The following is a 12632-nucleotide window of genomic DNA, read 5'->3' on the forward strand; positions in this document are numbered from 1 at the left end:
AAATCAAAACTGCAGGATTAAAACCGAGTCAATCTGAATAGAAGAGACCAAAGTGACACAAAGATCAAACTACAATGACCATTTGAGTAATTTGCCTCCTTTTATTTATTTATTTATTTAAATTACCAATAGAGCCAGTGGACATAGTTTGTGTGCACTATGGGATACAAATCTATTCAATGCATGCGGCCTCGTTCAAAAATAAAGAATTCACATGTATCGAACGGTTATAAATACAACCGTGCTCGAATCCGTGCCCATCAGATATGTACTTGGCACTCCTATTTTACCAAAACCTTTCCAACTACCTTCACCTAACGGTCAACAAATGCAAATGGGCTTGTAAAAATGGGGCTTTTTGCAACCTATCTTTATCATATATTCCTATTGAAGTGAAGGTGTGTTTGGGTGTAGGTACGGCTACACACGTGCACATGTATATGTTCAGTAATTAATGACAAAATTTTGGCATCACAATAATAATCAGAGGGGGAATGCCCGAATGTGTTTCATCAGCAGGGCAAAAAAAGAAGAAAAGAAAAGTTGGATTATACTCTGAATGTTGCTTGGCACTCCTCAAATTTGTGAGTTCATCGAGAAATAAGAGACATTTGAATCGCAGACAGAACATTATACTAGTAAATTTTGGCAATAATAACAAGGGAAATTGATTTTGGCTCCAAAACAATGTCACCCAGAAAATTCATCCACATGTAATTTGGGACTTTTTGTTCTTTAGCCTAGCGAAAAAAGAGAGGACAAGTGTGAGAGGAGGTCCGAAGATGATCAAGATCGTTCATATATTATATTGAATAAGTGTTGCAACACTCCATTGGAACTCAATTTCTGAAGGTAAAAGTATTTTGAGAAACATATCTCCCTAATCTAACAGTACCTAATCATTGACTATCAAATTGAGCTCATTAGGCTCACCTTAATACAATTTTACCACGAAAAGTTCTTTCTAGGTTCACCTTAATAATCGGAATTGTTCATTTTTGTCTAGCTTGTTGAGAACATCAACCATTTAAAAAAAAATCAAGTTGATTCGATATGATTTTGGACCACATTCATTTTGCAGAAAATAAGATTGCAACACTAGATCACAACCCATTTCAACAATTTTTCGCAATGTTCCCGTACTGCCAAGCTAGCACAATTGGTAAAGTTCACATTCCCCTTCAGTGGTGGCCTAGGTTGGACCCCCACAACTCACGAGGAGCAGAACTTGGGGTTTCAGAACTATGAATAACTTCTGAGTTCTCTGTTAACATCTAATTAATCTCCGCTAACTATACAATATTGGCCTGTGGAGGAGATGAACAGAACTGTTTAGTAGTACAGGATCCCAGCTAGTAATTCTTAACTTAATTTAACAAAAATTTGAAATCCGCAACCTTACCCCTCCCAAGTTTAGATATTCTCAGTTGAGGCCCTATATAGTCTCCTCCTACACACCAAACGAGCGAACACCACGTTATCACTTCTCCTTCAGGGTCCTCTTCCTCTTCCTTTTGACAATTCAACGTGCCTGCCTGCCTTGTGTCACGGATCAACTTCTACGCCCTATTTAACCTAATTCTTCCAACATACTCCATATATAATTTCCCCATAAATAAAATTCTAATCGATCAGATTCACAAGTCAGAGCCATCCCCTAAATCCAACAGGTACGCATCTCTCTCTCTCTCTCTCTCTCTCTCTCTCTCTCTCTCTCTCTCTCTCTCTCTAGTCGTCTATCTCTAACTGTTTGTTTGTGTTGGTGTAATTGTTGTTTATACATATATATATATATATATATATATATATATATATATATATATATTTGTATGTATATATTTCCATATGCTAGAAAATAGAAAATTGAGATGCTTAAAACAGAGTATGTTTGAGGTGTAGTGAAAAAACACACCTTGAGGAGGAAGGGGATGTCCGATCCACACGCCAGGAGTTAGATTCAACTCAGATGTGGGTGTATTAATCATTTAGGGGCCCTTACTGTGTAGCAATTATTACTATTATTATTATTATTTTATTTGGGGGGGGGGGGGGGGGGGGGGGGCGGTGAAGTCTGTGGCTTTCTTCTATGCTTCTGCCCAGGGCCGGCCCGGATTATTTTTCATCTATGTTGGTGAAAATTCAAAAATGAGCACTGTTTGTTTCCCTAGGTCGTTTTTCTCAATGAATTTCTCTAGCCGGGGATGAAACTAGTGTTGGGAGAGCGAGGGGATTACTAAATAGGGATAGGAAGGTGCAGTTGTACCAATACTGCAACCCTAAATTAAACACGAGTGTATTACCAAAAAATTGAACACGAGGAATTATTCAGTTGTCTTGGGCCACCGCCATGCAATGCCATGCACTTAGTACTAGGCCCCCACAGAAACGTGTGGTGGAGGGGGTAGTGTTGGGCCACCACCATGCGGTGCCATACACGTTGTACTAGGCCCCCACGGAAATGTGTAGTGGAGGGGGTAGTGTTGGGCGGCTTGGGCCACCACGTGGCAGTGCCCCAAGACCACCAAATGATTTTCCACTAAACACATGGGGAAAATGATGTACAACTCAGAAGAAAAGTAACAGAATTTGATTCGAAAATGCAATTTACGAAGGAAATTAAGAATCACGGTGCTATGAACAAAAAAAAGGAATTGATTTCTACACTCCCTTTTTTGATAACCACTCCCTTTTTTGGATTTTAGTGATGAAAGTGTACGTATTTTTTTGCTAAAAGACAAAAAAGGGTGTGTGGATATAAAAAAAGGGGTGTAGAAATCAATTCCCAAAAATATATACGTAGAAACCCCGGAAAAATGCGTGGGTCCTTCGTTTATGTAACTAGGGGATCCATTATGTATACAATATCTGCACATATGTTTCAGAATGAAGTAGTGTAGATCACTATTTAAATAAATTATAAGTAGCATATTCCTATGAAGAGCCCTAATGGAAAAAACAGCATGTCGTATCAATGGAGAATTCTAAGAATATTTTCATAATTCTAAGAATATTTTCATTCTTACTGGATCAGTACCAAAAAAAACCAGTGAGAGAACATGAAAAGGAAAGAGATCCTGCAAGCTGTGAGGTTGGGACTGTAGATGCATGTGTAAATGATTACGAATGAGCTTACACACTTTGTTGCTTGAATTATGTGGTGTCTGTTATAGAAGATGAATGCGCACTGGACTATGATGAGACTTCATTCAATGTTAATTTGATTGTTGAGGGACTAAATTGGGCAGTGTTGGTAGGTCTTTGTGGTTTCGACGTAATAGTCTGAGATGAGTCAAAAAGGCTTGATTTATAGCTTCGTTGCAAAAGGAACCATTGTTCTTGCTGAGCACACTCCATATTCTGGGAACTTCAGTACCATTGCTGTGCAATGCTTGCAGAAGCTCCCTTCAAATAGCAGCAAGTACACATACTCGTGCGATGGGCACACATTCAACTTTCTCATTGACACCGGATTTGGTATTGCTTCTTCCTTCAGATTATAATGTTTTGAAAATGTATATCAGTATGATGTCAGTTCCCTGGTTGCATGTTTGACTTGGCTATGCAGTTTTTCTTGTTGTGGCGGATGAATCCGTTGGGAGGAGCGTGCCTTTTGTGTTTCTTGAGAGAGTGAAGGATGACTTCAAGCAGCGTTATGGTGCGAGTATAAGAACTGATGATCCACATCCGCTTGCGGATGATGAAGATGAAGATGATGATTTATTTGAAGACCGATTTAGTATTGCGTATAATCTTGACAGAGAATTTGGGTGTGTACATGTTTCATTTTATATTTTGGTAGCCTCTGTTTCTTTTGGTCGGGTTGGGTGGGTCGGGGGATTGATTAGAGGAACTGCCCAATCTGAGAGGAACCAAGTATCCTCTATGCCAATGTTGGACTTAACAACCACACATGTTTTTCGTTTGATAGGCCAAGGATTAAAGAGCACATGCAGTACTGTATGAACCACCCAGACGAGATAAGTAAGCTGTCGAAACTGAGGACTCAAATAACAGAGGTCAAAGGGATAATGATGGACAATATCGAGAAGGTACGTCCTTCTAATTCTTAGACAGTATACAGACTATAGGAACAATTGAATTGCAGCAGCCAAGATAAAAAGAATTTAGCACAACTTCTTTCCGGTGTTCTCCGGTTTGTCAGTTGCTATACTCGTACGTGTAATATGGAGATTTCAAGCTGTTACTCAAGCAACCAAACTAGTTGCTGAATCCCTACTCCAGGCCCCCACTTTGTTCTTATTCCATCCTACAGGCTACAGCTAATGACAAATGAAATACAGAAACGTAAATTGAATTGCCTTGTAATTTAATTTCTGGAAATAATGAGAGACTCAGATTTTGGATTCCATGGGGAGGCTGTGGGAATTTGATTGTTAAGTAATGGTTTCATTGATATGGTCCACCGTCCATAGGACCACAGGTCTTTTAGGATTGAGTTGTGCTACTGGCACATACCAAGAAAAACAGATTCCCTGTACAGATGGTTTTGGGACCTGTCTTGGGTCCAACAAATATGATCGGAACCGCTCATTTTGTTCAGAATATTTTGTTTAAGGTCCTTGTAAAAAATCAGCTTAACCCGATATCAGTAACTGCCTCTACAAAACATCTAACTTTGTCAGCTTGAATTTTGGGACAAAGTTGGATGTTTCGTAGAGGTCCTTACCGATATCGGGTTGAGCTGAATTTTTTCAAAGACCCTAAAAAAAAATATTCTGAACAAAATGAACGGCTCCGATCATGTTTGTGGGACCCAAAACGGTTCCCAAAATCATCTGTACATTGGATCTGTTCTTCTCAATCTGTACCAGTAGCATTAGTGCTATTTATATCTTCTTTGCATAGCAAGTGGGGTGATTTGGGGAGAGGTTAAATCATGGCACAGATAACAGTTTTTCACCCACTCTTCAACAAATTTAAGAATTTTGTTTGATTATGGATAACAAGTAAAGCATATGCAAGCCCCTTGCTCACTAGTCACTATATGTTTTGTATCCACGGTTATCATCCTGGACATGGTGAAATTGTTAACATCTGTTGAATCTAATTTGTTGTTATACCAGATTATCTGTTTTTGTTTTTGTTAGCAGAACCAAATTGCTTAATTGTGGTCATTGTAGGTCTATTTGTCATTTATAAAAAGGGAACAACAAATGAAAAGCTAATGGCCTTTGAATTGTATTAATAACTAAGAAGAAACCTATCTTTATGCTTCATCCTCTTTTGTAATCATTTTAAGTTGCTATATTTATGAATATCTTTTTATTTCTCTCCCTCTTTCTCTTCTTCGGGGGGTGGGGGTGGGAGTTGGCAAATCTGGATGGTGGTTCAATTTCCTTTTTCAAGGAAGTGGATTATCTTCAATCGAAAGCTATTTTTTTCTAGAAGTATGTAACTTTAGTAGGTAGCCTGTGCTTCCTCAAAGTGGAGTGGCTTTGGGATCCCACTGTTGGTTTCTTTTCTATTTTTTTTTGGTAAAAGAGATTTTATTACCAAAAAAGGAGACAAGATACAAAGGGGAACAAAGGGCATACCCCTGAACACATTACAAAAAAAACACACCCAAACTAAACAAAAAAACAGAAACCTGGGCTATACAGACAGCTCAAAGCAAAATTTTTCCAGAAATATTCCGGGCTTTACAAAGGTCTCAATTAACACTATTGCTGCCCACTTTTTTCCAAGAACAAACTCTATCCCGAACATCAAGAACAAGCTGCTCCATAGTGCCTTCAAGATTAGGGTGTTTGTTGCAAAAAATGCACTCATTCCTAGCCTTCCAGATGTAATACACAGAACCAGCCATGGCTAACTTGTATAGCGCTGAAAGAAAACCCTGTTTCTTCAGATGATGGATTGCCCAGGCTATCTCCTGATCCCAGTCTACCCACTGTTGGTTTCTTGTTTCTAAAGTTGTTTTAGTTCTATCAGGAACAGGGCACAAGGATAGCATAGTTTCAATCTTGATTGCTGCGTCTACTAATGAACCATCACATTCAATGGCTTTTTGTTGCAAACTGAGGCGTTAAGGGAAATAGATACGAAGAGAAGGAAAAAAGTTAGAATAAAGATCAGGCTTAGACTAGCCTTCCAATCCCTTGAGTATAAAGAATGAAGTTTATGTTGCCAAAGAGCACCGGTTTATAATGGTAGAGGAGGATTATTTTCCTAAAATATTTTTGCCCCACAACGAAGTGTAGTTTTCTGTAAATAACCTACATTCGCCAGCTTCTCTTGAGCCATTTTTTAATAAAATGTAGCTGTGGTCTAGATACTCCATTTTATCGAATTTACTACGAATCAAAAATAAGAAATAAGAAATTAACAAAGCATGGAAGTTGCCTATGTTGAAAGTGGCTTCTTGATGCTTCAGTGGATCAGTTGCTTTTACTTGATACTCCATTTTAATGATACTAAACCTGGTGGCCATATCGTAAGCGATTGTCTGATGAGTGATTTTTTGTCCTCCTTGTATGTTAGGTTTTAGATCGTGGGGAGAAAATTGAACTCCTAGTGGATAAAACAGAAAACCTCCAGTTCCAGGTATAAATTACTCCTTACTCCTTTCTACCGAGTAATTTGAAAAAGACTACCTAGGAGTTGTTAATGTTCTTGTGACATTCTTTGAATTCAGGCCGACAGCTTCCAGAGGCAGGGAAGACAACTGCGGCGGAAGATGTGGCTGCAAAGTCTCCAAATGAAGCTGATGGTGGGCGGAGTGATCCTTGTCGTAATTGTCATACTGTGGCTTATAGCCTGTGGAGGTTTCAAATGTGGAAGTGGTAAATAAAACTAGATGTGGTATTCGTAGGACCTAATGTTTCTTGTTTCTTTCACTGCACAGAAAACGACATGTTTCTGTATGTGAATATTGTTTCTTGACTGTTGAATCCTTCAACTTGTTATACCTTGTAATCAAACCATACTTTGCCATGATTGTTACGTCTGTATCTTAATAATATGCCGGATTTAGTCTAGGATGCACATGTTTTACTTTAGTCTTGCTATTCTATTGTTTCCCTAGCTGGTTGTAGTATTTAGGATGCTCTGTGGTGATTGTCATTAAAGTTTAACCACCTATGATACCTCAATTCGTCATCATGACTAGATTGTTGAAACCAATGGAAAATATGCACAAACCATCTTTTCTCTCACATTGATGTACAGGTCACAAGCTGAGATTGGTGGACATGCTTTCCATTGGATATCCCATTTTGTAGACCCTTTATACCACGAGAACTGAGAGATGTCTCAACTGTACAGACTAGCGAGTCCTTCGAAAATTTAAGGGGAAAAAAACCTGTATCATTGCCAAAAGTTCCATTTATCATAATGTGACAATAGGCGTCGTAACAAAACTTGATTTGCCAGTATGGGTTCTCTCATTTATTTATTTATTTTTTAAGGGCTGGAGCTCTTATCGTCTGTTCTTGGTCCAGGGTATTCTCTTGGCAAAATAGAAATGGCTTTTTTTCTAGCTTTCAACCTCTACTGAGAGTATTAGTTTCTCATTGTTAGATTCTGCTTGTCATGCTGCCTTGTGGCTCCGTGGGGCATGTAGGTTTTGGTGCTATAATGTGTTTTTCTTTGTCTTCAAGCACATATATTGATTCTCAGCAGGAATTAAACGTGGAAGAATTTGCAGATTCAAGACTTGCTAGTGCTTTCCACTTCATAATTGTTTCTTTGTCGATCTCAGAATAACGCTCGTGGGGGGAGTTACTAGTGCTGGGGAGAGAGGTCATATAGACAATGGTGTGCGAAATAACAAAAAAAAGTTCATATGCACGGGGCTTTCGCTTGCAATAGGGTCTTGAAAAGCTTGTATGTGGGCAGTCTAACCTTCCACTTTATTTCACAGAGACTGATTTTTTGGCCTATAAATGCACGGTGAAATGTTGGACAAACCCTAAAAACCAGTTACAGATGCGCGCAGCAGTGTTGAGGGGGTGGAGAGGGTTTGAAATAGGTGAGTCGAGCTGATAGCTCGTTTGTTGTACGCTTGAGAAAATGTAAAGAGATCCAACACACTTTTCAAAACTTTAACTACGGCTAGACTCCTAATTGATCTCTTACCTATTGAGTTGAATATGATGTGTACTTCTTAGTCGCAAGTTTCAAAATTTTAACATGTGTAAAGTTTGTTCAATATCTGTGCATAAAGAGCTTCCAAGATGAGCAAGTTTGTATGTGTTCACAAACTAGTGCCTAACGAGCTGATCTAAAACGAGTTCCTACGAGCTGAACCCGAGTTAATAATGAGTACCTAAGTTGTTTTCCCAGCACAAGCATTGAAAGGCAGGCAGTCTTGTGACAACACCCAAGCTAACTGTGAGGGTCTTTTGCATTCAAAAGTGAAATGCTATGGATATTGGATAGGAGGCTTTAGCACCCCCTTGCTTTAGGCTGGTTATGTGCTTTATAGTTGAAAAATTGGGATGATCAACATGTAAAGGAGAAAACCAAAGCTAGGTTTTACTTATTGGTGGTACTTTTGTAATCATGCTTTGCTGTCTTTAATAGCATATGTTCACGGCTAGAAATGATTTTAAGTCCTTCTTGGCATTATATGTAATGTACTGGGCAATGTCATCATTAAAGGCACCCAAATTTTTGTTACCCCACTAAGATCCCTATTAAAATTGCCTTGCGTCTAAGAACTCGGGGTGGGTGCTGTGCAGCCGCTGACGCGGCCTTTCCGGCATCAGTCCGACGATCGGAGATGTCCACTGCGTAGAGCTCGTCAAGTATTACTAGTGTACCAAGAATCAACTCGATCAAATATCGTTAAGTACCTTATTGGAATACATATAACTTGAAAAAAATGAATCCTAATGGATACGAAACACTGGATCAAAACCACTAAATCCATTCTTTTTAAGTTGTATGTGTTCTGATGAGGCACTTAACGATATTTGATCGAGTTGGTTTTCGGTACACTTGTAGTACTCGACGAGCTCTATGCAATGGATGTCTCCGATCGTCGGACCGATGCCGGCGGCCTCGCAGCACGGAGCTGTGCAGCACCCACCCCGGTTCCTGCATCAGACTTTTTGAATGAAGTTTTGATCTGGTCACTTTATTGCATGATTTACAAGTTTGAAGAGAGGAGAGTTTGCCACTTGGGTACGTGGCCCAAGTAATGAGAGTTCAGCCGTCCCTTAAGGAGGTCTTTGAGTTGAAACCTTGCTACACACAAGGTGCTTTCAACTCCAGAAATGATGAAGGAACAGATTTTTTATCTGTACCATCGTGTACAAAATCTGTTTTGGTCCTGTTTTGGTTAAAAAAACAATCCGATCCGCTCATTTTATTTAAAATATTTTATTTAGGGTTCCTGCAAAAAATCAACTGAACGGGATATCGTTAGGGGTGTTTGCGATACATCTAACTTTGCCTAAGAATTCTAGTTTGAATTCTGGGACAAAGTTGGATACATCGTATACGCCTCTACTGGTATCCAATTTAGCTTCCTTTTTTTTAGGGATCTTGAACAAAATATTTTAAACAAAATGAACGGCTTGGATCATTTTTTTGAAACCGAAAACGGGCTCAAAACTGATTTGTACGCGAGGTATGTGCTGGTATGTATGTACCAATAGCATCTCTAAAAACTTTGGTAGAGGTTTTGGATTCCCACCCCATTTCTTGTTCTCTTCCCTTTTCAAAAAGCATTTTTCAAAAAAAATTTCCTAGATTTTCCGTACTTCCAATATTTTTCTGTCTATCTCTCTCCACTTATTACCATTACTATTTTTTAAAAAACTTTTCAAATACAAAACCAAACACAGCAGACTCTCTCTCTCTTTTTTTTTTGGTAGATTGAGGTGAGTTAGTGTAGATCGTAAAGAATATTAAAAAGAGAGCGAGGAGAGTAATTGCCTTAATATCTTTTTTTTTTTGGTCATGCGGAAAATATTTGCCTTAATATCTAATCATGCAAACGAAATTCCACTGCAAGGAGAGTGATTAGTGTGGCAGTGGTGGTTTATGCTCTTTCCGTCCTTTCATTAGAGTCTAATATTCTATTTATAAATGTCCATTTTATAAAGTTAATAAAAAAAACAGGTACTTTTTTCATTTTGTTCTTAAAAGTAAATTCATTTTTGAAAAGTTAATGAGTAAAAATGTAATAATGATGTCTCCATAAAAGACAGTAATAAAAAGGAAAGATAAAAATTTATGCAAAATGTGCAATGATGATATCTTATAAATGAATTGAAGTTACAAAGTGAACACTCAAAAAAGGGTCAGGGAGTAAGAAATTGGTGGGCAGGCTTGGTGGGATGGCTGACAAGAGGTAACCCCACTTTATATTTTCTAAGACATTAGGTAATATGTCATTTCTCATGAGAGCTTTTCACTTATGACTAATGTCTAATGAGTTGGTGACTCTTTTGTCCTTTATTATTATGAGGCAAAATGTAGCCGCATTGGCTTATTGCAGACCCCACTCTCTCTCTCTCTCTCTCAATGCTTATTGCAGACCCCACTCTCTCTCTCTCTCTCTCTCCATAATTAAATACCCTTCTGCTGCTGCCTTGATCTTATACTTGTTTCTCTTGATTCTCTGTCTACATATTTTCTCCTTGACTTTCCAAGCTATGGGAGCTTACAGTTTCTCTAGCCTCAGTGACATGTTAGAGCAACCCCCATCCCATAACTCAAAGCTCAGGGAGTGTTTACCCTCACAATATCCCATTTCTAAACATCAAGTTCCCCATGAAAACCCTCCTTATCATGTAACCCAAATGTTTGGAGAGCTTTACTTCAAAGTACTGTCTCATTCTACTTCTTCATCAACCCAACACTTCCCACCACCACCGCCACCGCCACAACCCGTTTCTCCTTCGCCGAATCATACTCTTGCAACCGACAGTATCGGAAATTCCAGTGACAGAACCGACTTTGGCAGGGATAAAGTCAGAGAAAATGGGTGCGTTTACAACAAGAAGTCGTGGGCGAGGAATGAAAGACTCTTTCCTCCACCGATTTCCTGCTTGAAAACAGCCAAGAGTGGCGATCCCATTGTTTACTTCAGATTTGATGAGAATTATGGTACTTTTGTTCCTGAGGAGATGAGGATTCATAGGCATGGTCTTTGGTGTTCTTCGAGGAATAGCGGACGCCTGAAGTTGTACTTCCGCCACGAGGAGCCGGAGGAAGAGGAACAAGAAGAGAATGATGGAAAGGAAGCAAGTGATCATGAGGAATGGATGGTTGTTGATTTCGGTGTTTTGTGTGCTTGATGAGTGAAGGGAAGGAAGCATTGTTTGTATTTCTATGTATGTTTGATATCTTTAGAATGTCAGTGGTGAGATAAACGGAGAGCCGTGATTAGGTTCTTTACAACAATAACCAATCGCAACCCTCTAAAAGTTTTCTGGATGGTCCGAATTTCAATAAAAATTTAAAAAAAGTTTTATTAACATTGGGACCGTCCAAAACACTTTTAAACGGTCGCGATTAGTGCCGTAAGCAACTATTCACGGCAGCTGGGAAAAAGATTTTCTCGTGGTATTATTGCAGAAATCTACTCAACTGAATTCTGGTTTATATTTCCATATACTCGACATGGAAATATCACCAACACCTGCAACATGCCTAAAATAATTGTCAGGACTTAATAATAATATCCCCAATACAATTGTGTGAAGTGTCCTCAGGATTGGGCCCTAATTTTGGCTGGCATATCTTTTGGGGAAAATTGAGGTTGGTTCTTTTTTGTTGTCTTATATGAATCTTTTTCAATTTTGATCTATAATTTTATATTTTTTTTCATTCATCTCGTCGAGACCAAAAATATGATGTAACAATTTGGCCCGAATCTTAGTAATAATTAAGAGAAACTACCAAACAAACGTGCCAAAAAAAACTCCTAACAAGTAGGACAAAGAGGCCCTAAGAGCACTTAATAACGTCTCGGCGATCACAACGCGACATGCTGTGGAGCCATGCTCCAAAGAGCGCCAAATAACCTCTCCTGACAACCCTAACAATCATCGTTGGCCATAACTACATAGTCTACACAAGCCCTTCCCAGGTCCGTTTTGATGATCGGGAACGTTCATGTTTTAGAGCTCGTAGAAAACATATATTATGCATGCCAAGATCCACGTTAATCGGATGCCATTTAATCTATTTTCGAAACGTATTTATCTTTAGAAAATGGATTTTCATCTAGTGTCAGCAATATTTTTTAAACCCATTTTTTAGAGATAAATGCGTTCAAAAACATATTAAACCGTATCCGATTAACATGAATTTTGACATGCCTAATGTTTTCGACGAATTCTAAAATTAAACGTTCTCGATCATCAAAAGAAACTCAAAAAGGTTCTGGAAATGGACTGGACTGTTCAATCCCTTAAAAGGACTAGAGTGGGTCCTGATCCTATTCCTTGAGAGCTAGTAGAACTCAAGGGGCTTACAAATAGGGACAGACTAGAAATTGTATGTGGGGCTCTTAAGGCAATTGTTCCCAAAAAATAGTGCTGCAATAGTTTTGGCGCCATTAAAAAGGTGTGATGAGGAATTTTGATTAGATCTACTCAGGCTGCGTGCTCCTAAAAAAAAATTCGTTGTTTTTTTATTTTTAGTAACTTTTTGTT

At 38.7% G+C, this 12632-nt stretch overlaps 1 protein-coding gene and 1 long non-coding RNA gene across 2 annotated transcripts; one reads left to right on the plus strand and one right to left on the minus strand.

Annotated features, from left to right (window-relative positions):
* The first annotated feature begins 1434 nt into the window (after positions 1 to 1434).
* Positions 1435 to 6998, plus strand: LOC131320956 (vesicle-associated membrane protein 727). Its single transcript, XM_058351892.1, has 6 exons — positions 1435 to 1670; positions 3255 to 3474; positions 3566 to 3767; positions 3929 to 4049; positions 6502 to 6564; positions 6656 to 6998. Exons 2-6 carry the CDS (start codon positions 3285 to 3287, stop codon positions 6809 to 6811), a joined length of 732 nt encoding a protein of 243 aa, XP_058207875.1. The 5' UTR covers positions 1435 to 1670; positions 3255 to 3284; the 3' UTR covers positions 6812 to 6998.
* LOC131320957 (uncharacterized) lies at positions 5093 to 6495 on the minus strand. The gene is made up of 2 exons (XR_009198411.1): positions 5909 to 6495; positions 5093 to 5482 (listed from the first exon to the last, which is right to left on the minus strand). It is a non-coding gene; the product is annotated as an uncharacterized LOC131320957 (long non-coding RNA).
* Positions 6999 to 12632: the final 5634 nt, after the last annotated feature.

Source organism: Rhododendron vialii, chromosome 3a (genome assembly GCF_030253575.1).
Source record: "Rhododendron vialii isolate Sample 1 chromosome 3a, ASM3025357v1".
NCBI lineage: Eukaryota > Viridiplantae > Streptophyta > Magnoliopsida > Ericales > Ericaceae > Rhododendron > Rhododendron vialii.